The sequence below is a fragment of the Hirundo rustica genome, chromosome 20 (genome assembly GCF_015227805.2).
Source record: "Hirundo rustica isolate bHirRus1 chromosome 20, bHirRus1.pri.v3, whole genome shotgun sequence".
NCBI classification, from domain to species: domain Eukaryota; kingdom Metazoa; phylum Chordata; class Aves; order Passeriformes; family Hirundinidae; genus Hirundo; species Hirundo rustica.
This window is the reverse complement of record NC_053469.1, coordinates 9,595,149-9,617,666: the sequence shown is the minus strand read 5'-3', so window position 1 is coordinate 9,617,666 and position 22,518 is coordinate 9,595,149. Positions and strand designations below refer to the sequence as shown.

Sequence of the window (22,518 nt, the reverse complement as noted above, 5' to 3'; positions counted from 1 at the left end):
TGCTCTGCAGGCAGCGTTTGGGGGAGGAGACTCTGAGGAATTACACAAACTTAGCCTGCCGTGGGGATCTGTGCAGAATTTCTGCAGAAGGAACATGAGTGTTTGTGACCTCTTGAGGACTCTCATAATGGTTTAATACCAGGAGGTGACCAGGGCACGGAAGATGGTGCTTCTTTCTGTTGACCTACTCTATGGATTTTTTTTTTCCCTTATGGATTATGATATTAGAAAATGGCTCACCGTATTTCAAAGCTCTTCAAAGTTGGAGCAGTAAGAGCAATGATGTCCTCTAATGGAGAATGTTCTCATCTTTATAAATCCCCCAAACCCCCAGGTACCCATACACTTTTGACAGCCTTACCTTACAGAAAGAGCGTGTTTTTGCAGACCCAAGGACAAGGTGTGTGCTGAGCACTCCGTTAGAATTCCATCTGAAACCCCAGTGAGCTTTAGAAATAAATTATTGCTGGCATTTTTCTTTGGACTCCCTTTTTACTTGGAGAGTTTTCTGTTGAGACAGAACTGAGTTGCCCTTTCTCTCAAGCGAGCGCCGCCTTCGTTGTCTCCATCACTGTGTTCTTGAAGCCCTGCTTGAAAAGAGTGCTTTCAAATACAGCTCTCAAAAAAAGAAAATCTCTAATTTGCACGTGGTCTGTCTAAGTGCACAGAAATATCACATTTTTGTCGTTGGGCCAGCATGTGCTTCAGGGGAGCCTTCACTGCAGGGCAGGCTGGAGCTCCTTTGTGCCAGCTCCTCCTGAGCTGAGACAGCCAGAGCTGGTTCCTCAAGTGTCTCACTGGTGCCTTGATCCTGCTCCCTTTTACAGCCCCTCACCTGAGCTGGTTTCAGGATTTCTTTCTGAGACAAGCTCTGTCCTGTGGAGACACAAAGCAGAGCAACAGAGGGGAGCTTCTGTTTTATCTGACTGTCTCAGGAGGCTTCTCATGCACTGATTCAGAGCATTTGCGGTTTGTTCTTTGTTCCCAGCTGATACCTCTGCCTCTACCAGAGCCTGTGTCACGCTAAATATGTGCACTCCTGTACTGCTGGAAGCACATTTTCCTCCTTCCCTTCCTTCCTTCTCTAATACTACTGTAATTTTTTTGCCAAACTATTTTTTTTTTTTATTTTTAATTCTACTACTTAATTTTCAAGCTCCCACCTGTGGGTGTGCAGGATCTGAGGTAAGGAGAAGCAGGGTCCCTGTGTTGGTCCTGTGTTGTCTCTCTCTGCAAGGCTGCTCTGCTGCTGTGTTGGCTTTGGGGGCTCTGGATGCTCATCACCCGTTCAGCAACGAGCCATGGGCCATTAGCCATCACTCTGCTCATTTCTGCATCCCTGAATGGGGAGGACTTGAAGAGGATTAAGGGCAGAGTGGAAAAATGGGAAATTTCTTCCTTCTCTGAAACATCTGCTATGCCACACACTGAAATGCTTGTTCAGGTGTTCCAGGCTGGCACAGGGATGGTGTGAGCATTGTGTTTTCCCTGGAAAGGTACAGAATGCTGTTCTAGTCATTAAGTAATCATCTAAATTGTGGTTAGATAAAGATTTTTCGAAGTGAGAATGTAATTAAGACTGGGGAAAAGACAAAATTGCTCTGAACCATGTAAAGGTCCAGAATTACTCTGAATTTCTGCCTTTGGAAGGGCAAAATAAATTCTCAGATTGCCCATTTCTGCCAGCGAGGGAATTTCAAGAGATTAGGTTAGGTACTTCAAATCATCCTGTGGTTAAAGCACAATCAGACTAAGAATGTCTTCGTGGGTCTCTGCACAGACTGTTGATGGCCTTTGGATAATAATTACATGAGTAACCTCCCACGTCGCTCTGGGAGCAGGAATCATGCAGGTCACACGGCCAGGGAGAAGTGACGGTGACAGGGGCTGCCTGGTGGCTGTTTGTTCAAGGTATTGTGTTCTGTGACTCCAGTAATATCAATTATTTAGTTGTTATTTTGGGAATGTTTGTCTGGCTTCCCAGTGACAGCCGGATTGGGAGGTTTTACCAAGAGCAGCTTTCCTAGTAATTATCGTTGTGGTTTGTCATGACAAAAGGCTCATAGGAACTAAAGGTTTTCTTTCTCCTCTGAGCATAAAAATAAAACAACTTGAAGTGATACGGTTCTAAAATTACAGTGCTTTGCTTTTGTTAAATGCTAACTTAATTTTAGTTAGAAACGTCGTGGAGTTTGAGGGAAGGGAAGGGGATTTGTGTTTAGGAAAATAATACCTTTGAGGTGTAGTTGCAAGAATAATGACACATCAAGCCCTGCAACAAAGGCATAAATCTTCCATAAATAATTGTCCTGACCTTTAGCCCTCCCACGTACGGCCCACCCCTTCTTTGGTTTGCTATGGTTGTCTTAGCAAAGCTGTTTGAAAACTAAAATTTCTAGGGAGTAAATAATTATTACAGAACTATCTGGGAATCCCTGAGGCTTTGGGAAAGAAAATGGGTTGAACTGTTCCAGAATCACGGAGTATCCTGAGCTGGAAGGGACCCACAAGGATCTTCACTCCTGGCCCTGCACAGGTACTGCAGCAATCCCACCCTGAGCGTTTCAGCCTCTCCTGAGGAGCTGCTCTCAAAGGATATTTATAGATATTTCATCAGGGCATCTTTTCATTTCTCATTTTTCTGTTTAGTTTTCTCAAACTTTTTATCTCACCTCAGCACTTGATGTGTCGAGTAGCTGGGTTTTCTTGCAGTTTTCTTGCTGACTCTACAGATGTGGCTCAGACCATTTCATTTTGGGCAGTTGGCTTCTTTCAGCAACTTGTGCCTTCTGCCTTTTCTTTGTTTACAGCTCTGGCCTTCTGGAAAGGGAGGATAAAAGCAGCAGTGCAGGAGAGGCAAATTGTGCCCTGTTTGTTCTGGGATCTCTGTCTGATGAACACTCCTGTTGTCTCCCCTGCCTGCCTGTGCTGCTGCAGCCTGTGCCACGTGCAGGCTGCTCACACTCCAGGCTCTTAGAGAGGGACAAACAGGCTGGTTCATCTTCAGCTGGTCACTCATGGGCTGCTGCTGAGCTCCTTAAAACCTGGCTTCATCTTCCTATTCAATGGCTTTACCCAGCGATGAAGAGGCTGGGAGAGTCTCTGAGAGGCAGATCTCAACTGCTCTGCTTTCAGGAGATCACGTTTGCTCTCTGTGCTCTGTGTTTGACTCCGGGATTGCAGGGAGAATAAACCATGGAGGGTTTTGTGGCTCTGTCTGTGATGTTTGGCTGCAGCTCCAGCTCACTCAGACAACTCTGAGTAGAAAGCTGCTTGTCAACCCTGCCTGCTGTCTCTGCCACCAGACACTGATCTGTTCTTAGGAGAGCAGGCACAGGGGATTTGTTTGTCCTGTGTGTGCACTGGCAGGGTGGGCAGAGCTGCATTCAGTGCCTGAGGGGACGCACAGGTCACACTGTCCTGCAGCAGCAAGGAGCAGCTGGGACGTGCTGGGTGCACACGTGCATCTCCAGGGGCTTTGGTGTGGAGGCTGAGCCCAGTGTGGCAGCATGCTTGGGAGGCTTTTCCCCTTTGTGATCCTGAAAAGGAATGATCCAAAGCTCCCAACACACCATAAGGGACAACTTGAAACAGATTTTGAGAACTTGAGAACTTTAGAAAATTACGTTCCTTTTCTGACTGTCGGTGCTTTTAGCCTGCAAGTGTGGCTGGGAGGTGAGGAGCTCTTGCCTAGGAACAAACCCTCTGGTGCTTCCCCCGCTCCATCCTGCTAAAAAAGGAACCGAGTTTGGGGATTGATGACCTGATCTACCCATGTAAAACACTTGAAGGCGAGTAAGTGCTGTGCTGTGAGATGTGATAATCCTCCTCAGGTTGTCTGGGGAGCTCCTGGCTGCCTTCAGCAGGCGCAGGGACGTGGTGCTGCTGCTCCATGGCCGGTGACGCAGTGTTTTAATTACGCACCCAGCAATTAAGTGCTGGCCGAGCTGGCAGGGTACAGAAGCTGAATCTGCAGTATGCTCATTTGCAGAGTCAGAAATTATTAATAAAGACACCAGTAAGTTTGGGGGGTTGATTTGTTTTCTGTTTGGTTTGTTACTCTAATGTGGAGAGGAGCCTTTAAAGCAAAACCCTTGTGGTCCCATCCTGGCTGAGGGCAGCTGCTCCTTAATTCTGTCCTTTTCTCATAATAATTGGTAAGAGACGGAGTTTGGTGCTTAGCCTGTTACTTAGATGCTCAATGCCTCCTCCTTAATTGGATTTTGCCATCTTAACTCTGAGAAACTTTAACTTTCACTCCTGCACTGCATGGTGCAGGTCTGGTGTTTGGCAAGAGGGTCACTGCAGGCAAAAGAAATTTCCTTCTTGCCTCCTGTGAAATTCTCATCAGGTTTTTTTTGTTGTTGTTTTTGGTTTTTTTTTCATGAGAGGAGTCATGAAGCCACTGTTCTTTCCCTTGCTTGAATTCATTAAGGAAAAATTGACAAGCTGCCAGAATTAATGAACATTTAAGTTCTCATCACCATAATGTGATGTAACAGTGGAATGACTGAGGAATGTACTGCAAGGAAAGGAGGGTGGAACTAGCACCTCTGCTTTTTGGGGCTGTGTTTAGTTCTCCCAAGGCCAAATGGCAGCATGGCAAGGTCTGTTTTGCAGCACTGCTGCTCTGGAGAAGAGCTGAGATCCCCTGTGCAATGTCATCTTTTGCTCCATGGTCCACAAAAGCAGAGAGAAGCACAGGGAGAGAAAACAGGGAGGACTGCACAGAAAATATCTAAGCTTAATGAGGGTTTTAGGGCCTGATAAAGGTGATGTCCCCTGGGTCAGGACCGAGGTTTGGCTCCAAGGGGTGGAGGGGTCTGGTTGGAGGTGCAGTAGTAGAATTGACACCTCAATTGCAGCGTGTGACGCGACATCTGAGGAATAAAAAGCTGAGATCTGAGGTGGAAATGCTGCTCCAATGACAAAGTGCTGTCCTTGGCATGGACAGTTTGCTCCCATGGTGTGACAGCTCCCTTCCCAGGCTGCAGCTCCTTTTCCTGCATCGTGGTTATGAAACCCTGGGGTTCAGTTTGGGCAGTAACTGAACCTCCTGGGGAGACTCTGAGGTTTTATGGTGCAGGTGCTTCAGATTCAGTTCCAGCAGTTAAGGAAGATTAATTCTTATTCCTCAGCTGAGACAGGTGACTAATGATAGGAGGCTTTTTACCCCTGTCGGGAGGAAGATGTTGTTTAAAGCTGCCACTGCAGAGCTGCAGAACTTGAGATGGAGCTGGTGGGCTCCTGAAATCGATCACTGAACCTCAGATAGAGGGAGGGAACTGGAAGTATGGGAGGAGTTACTTTCTTACACTATTAAACCTGACCACAGGCTCCCAGACAGTGTGTTCTTAGGGGGGTGTGAGGAGAGGGGAGGAATTTGCTGCCTGAAGGAGGCAGCTCCGGAGGAAAACACTTGGAAAACACTGCCAGAAAGAGCAGAGTAGTGTTTTCCCCTGTGGGATCCTAAAAACCTCAATATAGATATTACAGAAAGGATGAAAGAAAATCCCATGGGAATTTCCTGGGCTCTTGATGTTCCTCATGTAAATTGGAGCACTGTAAACGTTTTTCAGCTCCTTTGCTGGGTTCAGGATTTAACATGGGCTGAGTCTGGTGAGGGGCACCCCAGGGCAGGAGGGATAAGAGGTCTCTGGAGCTCAGGTGCTGTCGTGACCTTGAGCTGGAGGATGAAAGTAATATCTTGAGAACTTGCTTAACAATGTTTCTTCACGCTTCCATTTCTATCTAGATCATACACAACCTGTTCTCCCTTTTTCACCTGGCTGTGTCTGCCAGTCTGTAAGTCTCTTTTCCCTTTCTAATCCTTGAGATTTCCCGGTTTCTTTGCACTGTTTTTGCTCCACACTCATTTCTTCTTGTCATCTTTACATCTGTCCTTCAGTTCCTTTCTCAGTCTTTGCTTTCAAGTCTTCTCACAAATTGTGAGATTTTCACCTCTTGTGAAAAAATGAATTTTGCCAACTTTTTTTTTTTGCCATCCTTGTGTGTCCCTGTGTGTCAACAGAAATGCTCTTGGCTTTGAAATCATTCCAGATCATGCAGTGAGCTTCAGGACTGCACCAAGTTTGCAAATAGGTTATTGATTGCAGTGTTTAATGTTATTTTCAGTAGTTAATAATGGGGCACAGGTATCCCCTTCATTTGGTGTCTCTGCCTCACAGTGCTTAAAATTCACAGGGCACAGAGCTGGCAGCTTGAAATGTATAAAATTGGATTCAGGCTTGTGGTTTTTTCCTGAAGGGCTCTGAGAAAATGCTTGTTCAGAAATAAATTACAGAACAAAACTCTTGCTGAAACCATTGTTCCTCATTGTGCCCTTGGCTCGGAGGGGTTTGGAAGGCAGCACAAGCCTCTCCACGTGCTCTTGGTGCCAGGAGGCACCAGCAGCTCTGAAGGGTTCAGTCCCTGGGGAGAGGAAGGGACAGGAAGGATTTCTTGGGGCTGGGGCTCAGCTGCTGATGGGATTGAGAAATGGCTGAAACCCCCAGAGCTGTGCTCTGCTTTGGTGGAGCACAGCGTGGGCAGGTCATCCTCTGGAGCTCTGAAACGGCTCTGGAGCACTTAGAGGGAGGAGAAATACAAACCATTACCGGGAGGAGTTGTTTGGGGTTTTGGGAGGATGTTGTTATCTCCAGATGTAAATGGATTTATGCTGCTGCCTCGTGGGTTGGGTGTGTCTGGGGGATTTGCTTGAAGCCTGCCATCCAGTTGTTCTGATGGAGTTGACTCTTCCCTCCAGCAGGCAGAGGGTGACCAGGTGGCACCTTGTGCTGTCTGGGTGCAGTGCCAAGACATGAGCAGTGTTTGTGCAGGGGCTGCTGGGCTTTGGGGGTGTCTTTGCCTGCTCTGGCAGGAGGGATCTGGGTGCTGGGCTCTGCTGGGGGCTGGCCAAGATCCCTGTCTCCAGCCTGGTGTCTGGCAGCCCTGGATGGAGCCTGTCTGGCACTGGGTTCACACCATTTCCTCATTTCCACTTACATGAGACAAGAGCAAGGATTTTTTTTTGTTGTTTGTTTTTTTTGCAATTCCTGTCTTTTCTTTCCCTTCCCCTGGTGCAGTCAGGCAGCATCCCTGAAATTCCTGTTCCATTTCCAGGTGCTTGCTGGAGGTACTGACCTGGCACGTAAGGGCTATGCTTTCCTCTCCTCTAGCAAGACAGCTCTTGAGGAATATGTGCCGCTAAAAGGATCCCATTCCTCATCCTGATCATGCTCTGAAGTTCCAGCAAATTAAGCTGAGATATGAAAGGAACTTAAAAAACGCTTCTTCCCTGGGTTTAAATGAAGGAATCAGGCTTGCTGTGCAGCATCTGCAGTCTGTCAGTGCCCAGTAACAGCTGAGGAAGCAGGATTTCTGCAGCAGGGAAGTATCAAAATGATACAAAAAGGGCTCAGTCTGCTTTGTGTCATGGAAAAAAATGACTGCTCCAACCTCTGAATACTTGAAATATCTTTCCTCCAGTTCCTGTTCTTCAAAGTGATCCCTTTGTACGCCAGGCCAGTCTGTCTCTTGCCTTTGGAAAGGCAGGAAGTTGGCAGCTCTGAGGTTAATCCTCATGGCCTTTGCAGCCTTCCCCCATCAGGGCCAGTCTGAACTGCCTGGGAGCATTTTGGAGGAGGGGAAGCTGTTTGGTGACCCGTGTTCTGGCTTTTGTGTGTGTAGATAACCGTCTGTACCTCGGTGCACACTGGAGTGGAATTTTGCTGTGTGATGTCCCTTTTTGAAGCTCAGATTGATATGTGGGAGGGCTTCACAGCTTGTGATTGCTCCTGCAGGGGCTCAGAGAAGTGTCCCGTGCTGGGTGTCTGTGCACGAGTGGAGCATCCATTGCCACGTGCAGATAAACCAGAGCGAAAGCTGAATTCCAGAGTGTCAGGCTTCTGGATTCCCAGCATCTTTCAAAACCTAGATTTGATTCCAGGCAATATTCAGGAGATGAAATAACAGAGAAGCAGCAAAACTCTTGATCCTTAAAGATAAAACTGCACCTTTGACTTGGTGTTTTACTTGTGCTGCTCTTTAGGAGAGGCCAGAGGAGGAAGGTGGGCTCCTACCGGGAAAAGATGATGATAATGGATATCAAATTTGAGTCTTATCCAGGTCAGCCCTGGAGTTAGGCTGTTTGAACAAACAGAAAACAACCCCTAAAAATAAATCAGTGAGTTGTATTTACTGCTGAGCAAAGCTCCTGAGACGCGGCTGGGAGCTCCTCTGCGGGCCCCAGGCTCTGTTTGCAGATGGTTGGGAAGAGGCTGCAGCCTGATTGCTCCTGGGGGCTCTGCCTGGATTTCTGCAGGGAGGGACCATCCCCAGCCATGCCCAGCGTTCATCGTGGTTTAATCCTGCTTGTGCAGCAACTCCCAGCTGTGTCTCAGTGAGCAGGGCAAGGGCAGAGCCTGGGGCTGCTCCCACCTTCCCAGACCTGAATGCCAGGTGCTCAGAGAGTTGTGGAGCAGTTGGGTCATCACGTGCCCACCAAAGCCGTGTTCACGTGGATTGGCACCCACGGAATGCTCAATGATCTGATGTTTCCTCTTCCCATCTGCAGCACCTCTGTAATTGCTCGTTTGCTCCCATCTGCCACGGAGGTTGAAGGTTATAACAGCTTCTATTAAACCCTCCAAAGCAGCAGGAGCTTGGGAGTCATCAACTTCAAAGTTATTGCTTAAAAAATCCCTAAAATTAATTGCTGATCAGTTGGACTCTCCTGTCCTGATCTCCAGTCTCTCCCACCAAACTCATTTATTCACAGCAGTGCCTTGATAAACAGGTGAAATTAAACGAGGAGGTGGTGGAGTAGTGGGTCAGCTCTTGTTGCTGGCTTTGCACCTTTTTTAATCAGATGTAAAAGCGTGTGCTGTGTTCACTTCCCATGGAGCAGCTGCAAAGCTCTGTTGGCAAGTCCCTGTGCTTTCAGGAGTATGGTTCTTGCATTGCTGTGATTTTGGGGAGTCTCTGTCCAGCCCTACCTGGGCAGTGAGCTTTCCTTCTAAGAAAGAGTTAATTCTCAGTTACATTCCCTAAAGTGCTTTGATCTTATTTCTGCAGCTTCCAGATGTTGTACTCAGAATGCGTTCTTCCAAGGCTTTAATAAATAAGTCTCAGAGGGGTGGGAAAGGAGGATATATTTGTTTTCCAGAGAAATTATCTTCCTTTGCAGATGATAACTGAATTGTTCCTTGGCTCAGAGTAAGAGACAGGATTTTGTGACATCCCCAAGTGGGTGCAGTTTGTCATTCAGCCACTTCCCTGCTCCTGTGCCCCTCTCCAAGTGTTCTGCTGCCAGCTGAGATTAGAAAACAAAAACCCCGGTGCATTTTATAATTTACCTCGACTATTTTGTGCTTTTTCTCTCCTCCAATGCCTTCCTCCTCTAGCCCTTCACACCCCAGAGCTGGGTAGCCCTGACAGCTCTCCTGGAGGGGCTGAGCACATTTTGCTCATTTATTTCTGTGTCAGGCACAAATCTCTTTGTTTAAAGCTTGTTCTAAAGTTAGTGAATAAAGCAGAAACGAGATCAGGGCTATAAAAGGACATTGTATTTGGATTTTCTTGCAGGAAGGGGATTTCACTGGGCTTGTGATAAATAGCAGATGCTTTTTCTGCCAGATGTGCCTGCCTGGCACAAGGTGTGATCTCTGCAGCGTGGCAAGGCCAAAGGGAAATGGCTCCTGAGCCCTGGCTTAAGGAGTTGATGGGAATCTGAAGGTAAAGCTGACGGGGAGGATGGAATGAGATTGTTGTTAATGGTGGGAAAGACAAGAAAAATTCAGGTCTCTGGATCAATATGTGTGGGCTGTGGAAGGGAAGAAGCTGGGACACATCCTGCTGATTGTTGATGTTAGGATGAGAATCCAGTAATGTAGGGTTATTCCCTCTGTTTAGCTGAGAAATTGTGCTTGGTTGATTAATCAATTAATTAATGTTGTCAAGGTTGGAAAGTTCCTTGTCAGTGCTCACGTAGAACCATGGCTGCAGAAATGCAGGGGTCTGGTTTCTGCGCTCCTTTGGAGCTGGCAGAAAAATCACTGCAATAATTCTGGCTGATTTATGATGCTGGGAAGTTTTATGGTCGGGAAAGCTGGGAATTAATGTTATTGGAAAGATATAACAAGGATTAGATTTCAAAGCGATGTTTGGGTATATTGCTGCTGCTGCAAAAGCTGGGAGGTGCCAGTTGGAGATAGTCCATTGCAACTTGTAGCAGACTTGCTCCATTTCTGAGCCAGTGATTGAACAACTCAGTGCCAGGATCAGGCACAGAACACACCAAAAAGTGCTGTTGTTTATGTAAAGAGGCTTTTCCTTATGTCACCTTTCCTGGTGCCACTCCACGTAGCTGTTCACATAAACAGCATCCAATTTCCACTCACCTCAGTACAAAGAACACCTCCACCATGACTCCAAGAAGGATCTGGAGCCACCAGCACCCCTCAGTTAATGGCTCTGTAGTGCTTGTAGCTGCAGCTGTTATTCTGAGAGCTGCAGGTTCTGTCACCTGCCCCGGTTTTGGGATTGTGGTCCCTGAAGGGCTGGGGGATCCCTGTGTGCTGGACATGGATTTCAGGATGTGCTGTCCAGTCCTGTGGGGTTGGAGGCTCAGGCACCTTCAGTTTATTTCTGCTGTGCACAGCAGGCCTGGGGGAGTGGCTGCCCAAGGCACCGCTTCTTCCACATCTCCAAAACAAACATGGTAAATACAAACTCATAGAATTGCAGAATTGTTAAGGCTGGAAAAGACCTTTAAGATCATCGAGTCCCCCCATTCCCCCAGCACTGCCCAGGCCAGCACTAACCCCTGTCCCCAAGTGCCACATCCACGTGGCCCTCCAGGGCTGGGGACTCCCCCACTGCCCTGGGCAGCCTGTGAAGGGCTGGACACCCCTTCCAGGGAAAAGCTGGTTTTATGGCTTTGCTGCTTCTGAGGGTGTCTTAATTCAGGTTTGTTGGGCTCCAGTGGAGCTTAATAAAGCCCCCTTGACAGCTTCTCTATTTTTCTGGCTCCTTTGCCAGGTGACTCCATCAGGAAGGAGGGGCAGGAAGCTGTGATCCACTCTTGGGAGGCTTTGGTGTGAGACACAGCAGAGCTCTGCATCAGCCATGGCCTTAATCCTTCTTCCTAATCCAAAGGAAACAGGATCTCTTCAGAGCATTCAGGGAGATCTCCTTCATCCTGCTGAGTCAGTTAGGAGGAGAGATGGGGGCTGCTGGGGCTGAATGCCTGGGCTGCATTCCTCTTTGAATCCAGCTTCCTTTTTGAAGCTGGCATGGGTTTTGGGTGTGGCTGAGCTGCAGCCTTGCCTGGCTGTCCCCTTAGCCATGGTCTGAAAACTGAGTGTCCCCTCTGGCTGCTGCCAGCCTCGGGGGCTTTCAAACACGGCCAGCATCCTGCAGCTGTGTTAAACGTGGCTCGTGGGGAAAACACTGGTGCACAAAATATTGGTTTTGTATTGATTGTGTTTCCTTCAGGCTGTGAGCAGGGAGGACAGCCTGCCTTCCTGCTGGCACTATTCTGGGATGTCCTGCTGCATTCGCTGCCTTCTCCTGAGCCGGATTAATCCCAGCCCTGGCAGCACGTGCAGAGCTGGCACATGCACGGCTCACAGGGGAATTTTCCTTTTATCGGTTCTGCTCTGGCCTTCGTGCACTGCAGTCACATGCCAGCAGCACTTCCCCAGGGGATGAGAGCAAGGGCTCGCTTCAGCAGGAATTTTCCTGCAAGACCTTCTGGCAGAAAGGCTGAGCTCTCTGCGTGTGCTGGGCTGAGGCATTTAGGGAAGCAGGTCTCCAACCCGGTAACTTCTCCCCCTGCTTTGTGGTCATTTCTTTCCCAGAGTCACAGAATATCCCGAGCTGGAAGGGATCCCCAAGGATCACCCAGCCCAGCCCCTGTCCCTGCACAGACCCCCACCAACCCCACCCTGGGCATCCCTGGAGCGCTGTCCAAAGGCTCCTGGAGCTCTGGCAGCCTCGGGGCCGTGCCCATTCCCTGGGGAGCCTGGGCAGTGCCCAGCACCCTCTGGGGGAAGAACCTTTCCCTGCTCTGCAGCCTGAGCCTGCCCTGGCCCAGCTCCAGCCCTTCCCTGGCTCCTGTCCCTGTCCCAGAGCAGAGAGGGGATCAGAGCTGTCCCTGTCCTTCCCCTCACAAGGAACCTGTAACTGCAGTGAGGTCTCCCCTCAGTCTCCTCTTGTCCAGCTGACCAGACCAAGTGACCTCTTTGTGACCAGGAGTAGTAAACAAGGAGTGGTGCTTGGAGTTTAGCCAGCACAGCTTCTGGAGGCTCATTTGGCACAGGGATCACGATTTGGTGAGGGCAGAGAGCAGCACTTGGGGCAGCTGATGCCCAGAGCAGCCCCTGCTTTGTGCTGCTCAGGTCAGGCTGAGGCAGTGGCAGCGCTGAGAACAGAGCCTGGCTGTGGCTTCCAGCTCCTCCTCGAGCTGGGTGATGCTGGTTCAGCTCTCTCTGCAGAGGGCATTAATGAATCAGGCCTGTCCTGGGCACTGAGTACAATGAACAAGAGTTTCTGTCCAGATACTGATTGCACCTCCTGGGCAGATCTCTGGGTTCTGATAGAAATGATTTGAAAGTCATCTTGTAGGTCACTGTTCCTAGGCCACTTGTCACCGGGACAGTGTTAGTCCTGGCAGGGGAGGAGCTCCATCAGCTGCTCCTTCAGGCAGCTCTGGGGTGAGGGAAGCTGCGTGTGCAGCCCCTCTCTGGGTGCTCCTTGCTCGGGTGTGACAGCCTGTCCCTGTCCTCTGCAGTGAGTGACACTCAGCTCTGTGTCACCCGCATTCTCCCTGTCCCCGTTGTCACAGCTGTGCAGGTACAGCACTGGCACGAGCCATCCCCCTTTGTTCTCCTCTTGCCCAACACTTGTAATTCCACGTTTCCCTAAACCAGGACATGTCCCCTGTGCAATTGGGCCTGGTATTACAAGAAGTGCACAGTCCCTGGGGGTTTTTTTCTGCACTAGTCCTCTAGCTGTTAACATGGATCTTGCTCCTGGCTTCAATTTCTTTTCCTGTTCAGTTTGCAGCTGCCCAGTGCAGCTCTGTGGGAGCCCAGGGATGCTGTCAGAGGGGATGTGAGTGCCTGGCACACGCTTCCCTTGGCAGCCTGCCCGTGTTTGTGGTGCTGGGAAGTGCCCAGGAGAGAACCAACTGCAAGGAGCAGTCCCATGTAGTAACCTTGCTGGGGCAGTGATGGCTTAAAGCTGTAGGGAGAAGGGGGAAAGAAAAAAATCGCCATTCCTATCTTTCAGGAGGTCAGGTGGTACCTGGAGAAAAGGGAGGGGCTCAGGCACATTTGTCTTTTTCCAGGATTTAGTTTGCAAATTCCAGGAATGCTCCTGCTCAGGGTGTTGGAGCTGGAAGAATCAGCTTTGTGGTTGTGCATGAATGAAACAATTTAGTCAGGCAGCTTATGAGAGGTCCTTTTATGAGCAAGAAAAGGACTTTGATTCCCATCTTGCTTCGGGATCGGTGGTTCTGCTGGAGATCTGTGGCTGTCACTTTAGAGGGACATTGGCAGGGACTCTGTGGATGCTGGAGGAGGGGAGGACTTACCAATAAAAGTGATAATGATCTTTTGTTATTCATGCAAAGGCATCATGCAGCAAAGTAGGAACAAATGCAGAGCGTGCACATCAAATCCTTTGTATTTATGGATGAGAGAATCAGGAGAAGCAGTTAAAGGGAGGGAATCCAGTCTGGAGCTGCTCGTGGCCAGTTTAAAATTGTCCTCCAAGCAGGAAATGCTTTAAGGTACTTCACCTTCACTGCCCAAAGAAGGGCCCCTGATGTGGCTGTCTGCAGAGAGCAGGGAAGGGGCTGCTCCTCGCTGGAATATCAGGCTGGGGCAGTGGGAAATGGCAGGGACGAGCAGCAGAGTGCAAAATTAGCTGCACTCTAAAAGCCTAAAAACAACGGGCAGGATAAAAGTCTAATTCCTTTAACTCGGGGGACCTTGTGGGAAGAAGCAGTAGAAGAAGAGGGGAAGGGGAATTTGGAGAGGAAAGCGAAATGAGCCGTTTTCTGCTCTTGGATTGCAGCAGCACAGATCTGTCATTGAAGTCATTTGCACCCAGTATAACCACGAACCTGTCCCAAAGCATTTCAGCAGCTGGAGGGGATTTATTTGGATGGAAAGAATGTGTTCAGCATAGCTTGGCCAAATGACACCTACGGTGGACTTGGCAGCTGTTAGCAAGTATTTATAGGATGTAAACAGCAAGAGGAAAGAGGATGGAAATAGAGCAAACTGTGGGGGGATGAAAATGGGAAGAGGAAGATTTTTTTTTTATTGCTTTATGGCCTAGACTCCAAAGCATCCATCCAGGTGGGATGAACTAATCAAAAATGCTTCGTATTCACTGGACAAAGCATTTGAAAGCGGAGGCTGTAGCTTTGGACTGCCTGGAAGGGCAGTTCGCCTCCACTGCAGTGTTCTGGGGTTCTGTAATGGTTCTGTGGGATGGACAGGGATCCCTCTCCCACTTAGGGGATAAAAGATCAGATTTGATTAGATGTTCACAGGATTAGATCAAATGTTCCACCTCTGCTCTCTCATTTCTGGTGGTGGGGAGCAGTGATTGCTTCAGAAACGAGTGTTTGTCAGCAATTAGCAGCTTCTGAGCCTCCTGAACCCCAGCTTGCACCTCCCATTTGTCATGTTCAGTAGCCACTGACAGCCTGCTACCTTTGATTCATCCTTTCCACATTTAAATCCATTTGTGATTTGACCTCTCCAGCATGTGGTAACAGTGGCTTCCCCAGTTTGTGCTCTGTGTACACACCTGTCTGCAAATTCTTTCCTTTCCATTAAAATCCCCTCACGGTGATATCATTGCTGGCCCTGCATGTTTCCCGTCAGTCAGGATCTTCCCCAGTCAGTGGTTCCAGTTTACTTTCTCCTCATGTGAAGTCCATCCCATATTCTGGTCACCTTTTGTGCTTCTCTCTGCCATTTTTTAGTTCTGCTCTTTTTTTGGTATGTCTGAGCTTGCTCACAGTTTTCTAAACGCTGGCCCATCCTGGATGCGTGTTCCTATGTTTTCTGGTTTATTCTGGTTTCTTTGATTTGCCACTTGAACTTGCACTGAGCAGTAGGTTAATATTTTTCAGGGAATATCCCCAATCCATGTGAACAGAGTCGGATGAGAACTGGTTGCTGCAGGGGTGTTGCTGCTTCTGTTTTCCTCTTGTCCCATCAGCACTGAGGTTCATCTGTTGTTTATCACCTGACTCCATCGTTGCTCAGAATTCCTTCTGCACTTGAAATCAAGGAATATGTTTACTCTCCTAAAGGAATTTGTATCATCCTCAAAAATTGCCTCCTCATCTGCCCCTCTCCTGGGTTTGTGTGCAGACTCAACCTCTGCCCTCTCATCACAGTTTGTCTCTGCTTGCTTTTGTTTCCACCTTCAGGTTCATTATTAATCCATGTGGTGCCCCCTCCCAATACCCCAGGCTGGCTCAGTTTCTGTGGAGAATCATCAGGAAGGAAACTCGTGGGAAGGGCCCTGAACTCCAGCCTTTCCTGGGTGCTCTGGGGGGATCCCAGTGGATTCTGCTCCCTCAAATCCTCGCTGCCTTTCCCCTCACCTGTTCCCTGGCTCAGCTCTTGGCTGCTTCCATCTCCCTGCCTTTCCCACTGCTCCAGGCTGTGTGGTCATGTTCCCTCGGATCCTCTGGGAGTCTGGGAGGATTCCTGCTTTCATGATGTTTGTTCCTGGCACCGGGGCTTGTTTAGCAAGAGATTGGCAGCTCAGCTGGCGCGGGCTCGGCTTCCTTAGAGGGCACCATTCATCACCAGTCCTTGCACTCCTTCAATGACTGCTTGGCTGACAATGGCTTTTCTTTTCCTCTCCCTTTCCCTCCCTGGGCACAGGGGCTGCTCCCAGGTGGGCGTTATCCGGGCGCTGATCGAGGCTGGAATTCCCGTGGACATGATCGGGGGCACGTCCATCGGCGCCTTCATGAGCGCCCTGTACGCCGAGGAGCGCAGCTACAACCAGATGAGGATCAAAGCTCGCCAGTGGGCCATGGTAAGCACTGGAAGGATGAATTCCCTCCATGGGAAGGCTGAATTCCCTCCATGGCAATGCTGAATTCCCTCCATGGGAATGCTGAATTCCCTCCCATGGCAATGCTGAATTCCCTCCATGGGAAGGCTGAATTCCCTCCATGGCAATGCTGAATTCCCTCCATGGGAATGCTGAATTCCCTCCATGGCAATGCTGAATTCCCTCCATGGGAATGCTGGATTCCCTCCATGGCAATGCTGAATTCCCTCCACTGGGAATGCTGAATTCCCTCCATGGCAATGCTGAATTCCCTCCCATGGCAATGCTGAATTCCCTCCTATGCCAATGCTGAATTCCCTTCCATGCCAATGCTGAATTCCCTTCCATGGCAATGCTGAATTCCCTCCTATGGCAATGCTGAATTCCTTCCTATGCCAATGCTGAATTCCCTCCTATGGCAATGCTGAATTCCCTCCTATGGCAATGCTGAATTCCTTCCTATGCCAATGCTGAATTCCCTCCTATGCCAATGCTGAATTCCCTCCTATGGCAATGCTGAATTCCCTCCCATGGCAATGCTGAATTCCCTCCACTGGGAATGCTGAATTCCCTCCATGGGAAGGCTGAATTCCCTCCCATGCCAATGCTGAATTCCCTTCCATGCCAATGCTGAATTCCCTTCCATGCCAGTGCTGAATTCCCTTCCATGCCAGTGCTGAATTCCCTCCATTGGCAATGCTGAATTCCCTCCATGGGAAGGCTGAATTCCCTCCCATGGCAATGCTGAATTCCCTCCCATGGCAATGCTGAATTCCCTTCCATGGCAATGCTGAATTCTCTCCACTTAGAATGCTGAATTCCTCCATGGGAAGGCTGAATTCCCTCCACTGGGAATGCTGTGCCTCTCTACTCAGGTGGAGCAAGGCCCAGGCACAGCAGGGCACGAGCAGCACCCCAGGAAGGTGCAGCCTCCTGAAATTCAGTGTCTGTGCCACAGAACGAGCCCTGCCTGGCAGTGATGGATCACCTGGAAAAGCTGCTCCATGTCCAAGGAGTCAGGAGGCAACTGCCTGGCTTAGCTCTGCACAAATCCTGGTCACGCTGTCGAGGCACAGTGATGTTGTTTCAGTGTGCTCACCATCGTTATCTTTGTTTTATCTTCTCCTTTATGTGCTGGGACCTGTTTCCTTTCCAGCTCTCAACAAATGTGTTTCTCTTTTGTGTAATTCTCTCTCTTTCTCACATGCTGTCACGTGTCAGTGGAACTGAGTGACAGAGGTAATCCTTCTATAAATAACTCCCAAATGTGTCGCTCCTGGTCCTGCCTGTGCACTCCACAGCACTGGGGCTCTGGCTCAGGAGAAGTTCTGAACTTTCAATATTTAGTACAAACAAAAACTTATTTTCAAAATTAACCCAAGTTTTGGGAAGGCTGTTTTAAATAATGACTTCAGTGGGTGAGTTTATTTATCATGGAATCAAAGGTTGGTTGGGATTGGAAGGGACCTTAGAGATCTCTCATTCCACTATCCCAGGGTGCTCCCAGCCCCATCCAGCCTTGGCCTTGGTTTTATTTATTGATCAGGTGTTGGATGAAAACTGCCCCAGGTGACTCTGGTTCAGACTGATTGAAGGTGAGGTTATTTCTGAAGTTTGCTGGTTGCAAGTTTGTATTCTTCATATGAAACCCACATTTTCCTGTAGATTTTCTTGCTGAAAATGAAGCAACACAGGGAATTTTATAAACAAGATGGAGGGTCTTGGGTTTCAGGGGGAATAGGACTCTGTCATTGGCATATGGGCACTTGTCTCCCAAGGATGATCTCATCTGCCATGGCTTTGCAACAAAAACTGTCACTTGGAAGCTGGATTGTCTGAGGAGCTAAAATCCAGATTGAGGCCCTGGGATGTTTGTGCTGTCCTGGTGGGCAGAGCACTGTGGGACTGAATCACCTCCCAGTCACTGCTTGCCAGAAAAATACGGATTTTATGCTTTTTATTTAAGAACTGCCTGTGCCTGGCTGGCTTGGGAAGCACCCAAAACATAAACTGTTTATGATCCAGAGCAGTTTGCTGGAATCACAAACCTGGGGGAGGCTCAAGATTAAAGACATAAAACCAACTGCACTGAATTGTGTCTGACATCCCTTTAACCTTGCTCTGTTTCCCACCTTGTGCCTCCAGGACAGCATCTGAGTGGGTGCTGATGTCTCCCTGCTGTGCTTTCCCAGCCAGCCCCCGGCACTCTGGGGCTCTCTGCCCTCTCTCCCAGCTCTTGGTTAAGATGCAGCCATGGAATTTTCCTCTGTGCATTTCTCTTGTTTGTCAGGTCTCTCCTGTGCAGGGCTGGAGATGTTTCCTGGGCTTCTCAGGACTGTGCTCCCACTCTGGAGCTTGCCAGAGCTGGAATCACGGTCACTCTTACCAGGAATAGTTAGAGATGAAATGAAGGCATTTAATCTGTTGATCAACTTTTGAGCACAAATTGCAAAAGCTCAGAGAATGTTTCACGAGGTAAAAGGCAATTTTTTTGGCCTGGGGCTATTTCAGGTGTTGGTGCCTTGAAACCTGCAAGCAAGGAGTGGGAGAAGTGATTGACCTCTGTTAGAGCAAACATTTAATCTCATTAATGAAGAATGGATTTTTATGAGGACTTCCCTGAGTGTTCTTGCAGGTCCATGTCCAACCCAGAAATTGTCTAAGGGTTTGAGGAGGACAAAAGCAAAGCCTGCTCTGCTTCAGGCCCTTCCCACTGGTCCCAGCAGTGACCAGCAGAATGGACAAACTGAAGAGAGCCGTGAAATCCCCTCTCCAAGATCACAGTGTGCAGAGAGTTCGGGGATTAGAAATCTTTTATCAGTGGCTGTTCTGAGGTGTTGACTCCTGTGTGGTGTTAAAACTGAGCAGGGAGAGGGGAAGGGAGCCCCAGTGTGTGGGAAACAGCCAGGAGCTCTGTTGGGTGCCCTTGGAAGATCCGCTTGAAGGGTCTGAGTGTGAGAGAGCTGAAATCTCCCCCAGGTGAGCCCCAAATTCCCGTGTCCCAGATGGGACCCTCCCTGCTGTCCCCAGGACAGCCTCGGTGCTGGCAGTGCAGGAGATTCCCTGGGAGCAGCCAGGCTGAAAGGCTGGAGCATTCCCTGCTCCAGGACCTGCTGATCCTGCTCCTCTGGAGCTGTGAGTTTGTTACTGCTGAGTGCAGCCTGGGGCCGCTAGGGAAATGTCTTTATTGGGATGGATTAGTTAACTCTGAACTTTGCTTATCTATCTTTTTAATCCATCAGACTGGATGCTGCATTTGTCCTGCATTTATTTCTCTTTTTGGTATTTTTAGAAATTGGCATCTCTCTAGCTGTACCCTTGGTGCTGGGAGAAGGGATATTTTTAATGGGATGTGTTTTCTGCACCTAATGAAGCAGCAAAGAAATAAATTACTCTTGTCAAAATAAAGGGGGAAATATGAAAATTCCCAGTCAGATTAGTTACTATTTATTGCCTCTCCGTGTCTTCTGCACCTTTATTTAACCAGCAAAGCGAACAAGCCAAAGCTTTAATGTTTGCAGATTGCTGGGTTTTATAATTGGAGGATTAATATCTCAAAGTAGATATATTTCACAAAGATGGAATATTCTTTGAAAGGAATGCAGTTACAGATGTGTGTGGGGCTGAAATGCTGCTCCTAATGGGAATGAGGGTGCCTGGGTGGGACACTGCCATCGTTTGCTGCCTGTCACTGTCTGGATGTCACCCTGGTTTTTCTGAGTTTTTTAAAGCCTTTTGATTGTTCATAAAAATGGAGTCAGACCTTTTAGCTACTGTACAATATTAGGAGCAGTTTCTACCTTTATTCCACGTATGTAACATAAACAAATCCTTTGTTTTTCATTCTCTGTCCTTTGTTTGCATATTTCCAACCTGAAAACAATTGTAACTGACAATTGGTCTGGCCATTTGGCTGGGAGGTGAAAACTCCAAAAGCCAATCTTCAGCCAGACCCACAAATGTATAAAAAGTAAGAAATAAACAGGCAGAGAGCTCAGCCTTGTTCTCCGCCTTGGCTCAGCCTTGAGCTCTCTCGGAGGAACTCTCTGCCCTGCGAAATTTCTCGTCTACGTGTGATTGCTCTGCGAATCCCAGTCACATCTGGTGGCACTGACAGCTCAAATAAATGTGGGGGTTCTGCCCATGGAGTCAGGAGGTTCTGCCTCTGACCTTGCTCTCTTTGTACATTGGGAGATCCTGTGCTGTAACGAGCTGATCTGGCCAGAAATGAGGCCTCTTTGGCTTTTTCCCTGTCATGCCAGTTCTCATCCAGCCCTGAGTTACATTTTTATTTTATTGATTTAACATTTTTTTTCCTGTGTGAATTCCTTTCCTTGTTTTATTGAAACTGAATAAAATTTGTTTTTAGTTTATTGAGTGCTGAGAAGGCACTACATGATCTTTTGAATAGTTTAAAAAATACTGGATCTGTTTGAAATTTTTGTTGTTGCTTAAGTTTTCCCATAACCTTTGGGGTTTTTTATAGTCAGGAATATTGAAAAACCCTGGGATTATACTGTCTTTTCACACAAGTTTCCCACAGTGCTGCATCGAAGAACAAAAGAGCCAGAGGTGAAAATTCCTCTTGTCCATCATCAGGTGTCTCTGCTCTTGTCCTTCTGCTCTGTGAGCAGAACTTTGTCCCTTCCTTGCTGGTTTTTTATACCCTAGGGTCACTTAAAAGAATTATTTTAGGATTGAAGGTCTTTTCAAAAAGAAAGCTCATCTTGCAGCAGAGCTGTAGAAATGAAAGTTCATGAGAAGTTAATGAAGAATTGGGCAGGAATTGTTCCCTGTGAGGGTGGGCAGGCCCTGGCACAGGGTGCCCAGAGCAGCTGTGGCTGCCCCTGGATCCCTGGCAGTGCCCAAGGCCAGGCTGGACACTGGGGCTTGGAGCAGCCTGGGCCAGTGGGAGGTGTCCCTGCCATGGCAGGACATCTCATGGGATGAGTTTTTAGGTCCTTCCAACCCAAGCCATTCCACGATTCCATGACCTGCAAACCCTGAGAGCACTGGCGGAGCTGGCTCAGGGCTGGGCTTCCATCCTGGTGGTGTCAGGGGATGGAGCTCCTGGAGCTGCTGGAGCTGATCCCAGAGCTCCTGGTGGGAAGTGGAGCAGGAGCCAGAAGGCTCTGCCTGCCTCTCCAGAGGGTGATCTTTAACTGAATTTATCTGGGGAACAGGAGGTGGTTACAGCTATTCCTGGAAGGCTGAGGGAGGCTGTTGGCCATCAGCTTCAGCTAAAGGGCATCCTCCAGCTCTGAGAAATGAGAATTTCAAGAAATAACTGTTAATTAGAAGTATTTTGTCCACGGGCAAGATCACTGTCAGGATCAGGAGAAATGTGGAGGCTCAGCATTATAAATATCATTTACAACAAGGGAAGCCCGATGGCTGGTGCTGAGTGGGAGAGATTTTTCTTCGGTATTAAATAAAGGGCTCTCTGTAGATGCCTCTTCCCCTGATTTAATCATTCTGAAGAGACCTGATCCCTATTTTAGGTGCAGCACTAATTCCATCTCCCTCTGAAGCTGTGGGTAGCAGTCTATAGTTAGGTTGGCACACTGTCCTCGCCACATCAAACCCAGAGTGAGGATGTGAATGAAGCTGACGCTTCATCCTTGGGTTTGTGCTCAGCCTTTTACATTCTCCCACATTTCCCGTTCCTATCCGTGTTCTTAATGATCTTTTTTTTATCCTTGCACTCGTGTTCTCTGGGCAGATCCCTGCCAGAAATTTGAAAGCAGCTGGACATGACGATGTAGGCTGATCCTGCTGCTCTTTAAATCACTGCCAGAGTGAAGCCAAGGCCAGATGTTGCTCACAGCTGCTTTAACAGCTGGTTTGAGGTTTGAGGCTGTTCCCTGTGCCTGCCTGGGAAGGATGCCCTGATCTCTGAGAAGTTGTTTGTTAAATTACTAGAACATGTAGAGAGAGAAAATACTTCATCCAGTGAAAACCTATTTAATTTTTGGGGTTTGTGGTCTCCTTTTACATTTTGACTATGATGTAATATATTAAACATTGAATTTTGTTAAGATTTTTTAGGATGTGACAGCAATAGCCTAGTTATGGACAAATACTATGGCCATAATGCCATAAAGTTTAGGGATTTTCATTATTTTCTCTTGTAGGTCAGTACATAGGTGTAATAATGCTGTTGAAATGGAGATTCCTATCCATGAAAGCTTAATTCCAGGATCTGTGTGTTAGAAGGGGTGGTGTGCAGGGACCTGTAGTGCTTTAAGAAACCCGATGTGGTTTGGTTTCCCTTGCTGGTGCTGAGAATTTGAGCAGTCAAATGCTGGGTCCATGACACATCCCAAAAACTGACTCTGGGAATGACAAATAATTGACCCTGCTCCTTAGAAAGTGTTTAAAGCTCTATAACATGTGCTTGACTGAACCTTGTTGGAGTCCCAG

General features: G+C 48.3%; 1 protein-coding gene across 2 annotated transcripts in view; it reads left to right on the top strand.

Annotated features, from left to right (window-relative positions):
• PNPLA7 (patatin like phospholipase domain containing 7) overlaps nucleotides 1-22,518 on the top strand; it is a 125,620-nt gene that overhangs the window by 79,561 nt on the left and 23,541 nt on the right. For both annotated transcript variants that reach the window (XM_040083108.2, XM_040083107.2), the window contains exon 27: nucleotides 15,921-16,077. In XM_040083108.2, the coding sequence (XP_039939042.1) occupies nucleotides 15,921-16,077 (157 nt within the window). The remainder of the gene's footprint in view (nucleotides 1-15,920; nucleotides 16,078-22,518) is intronic.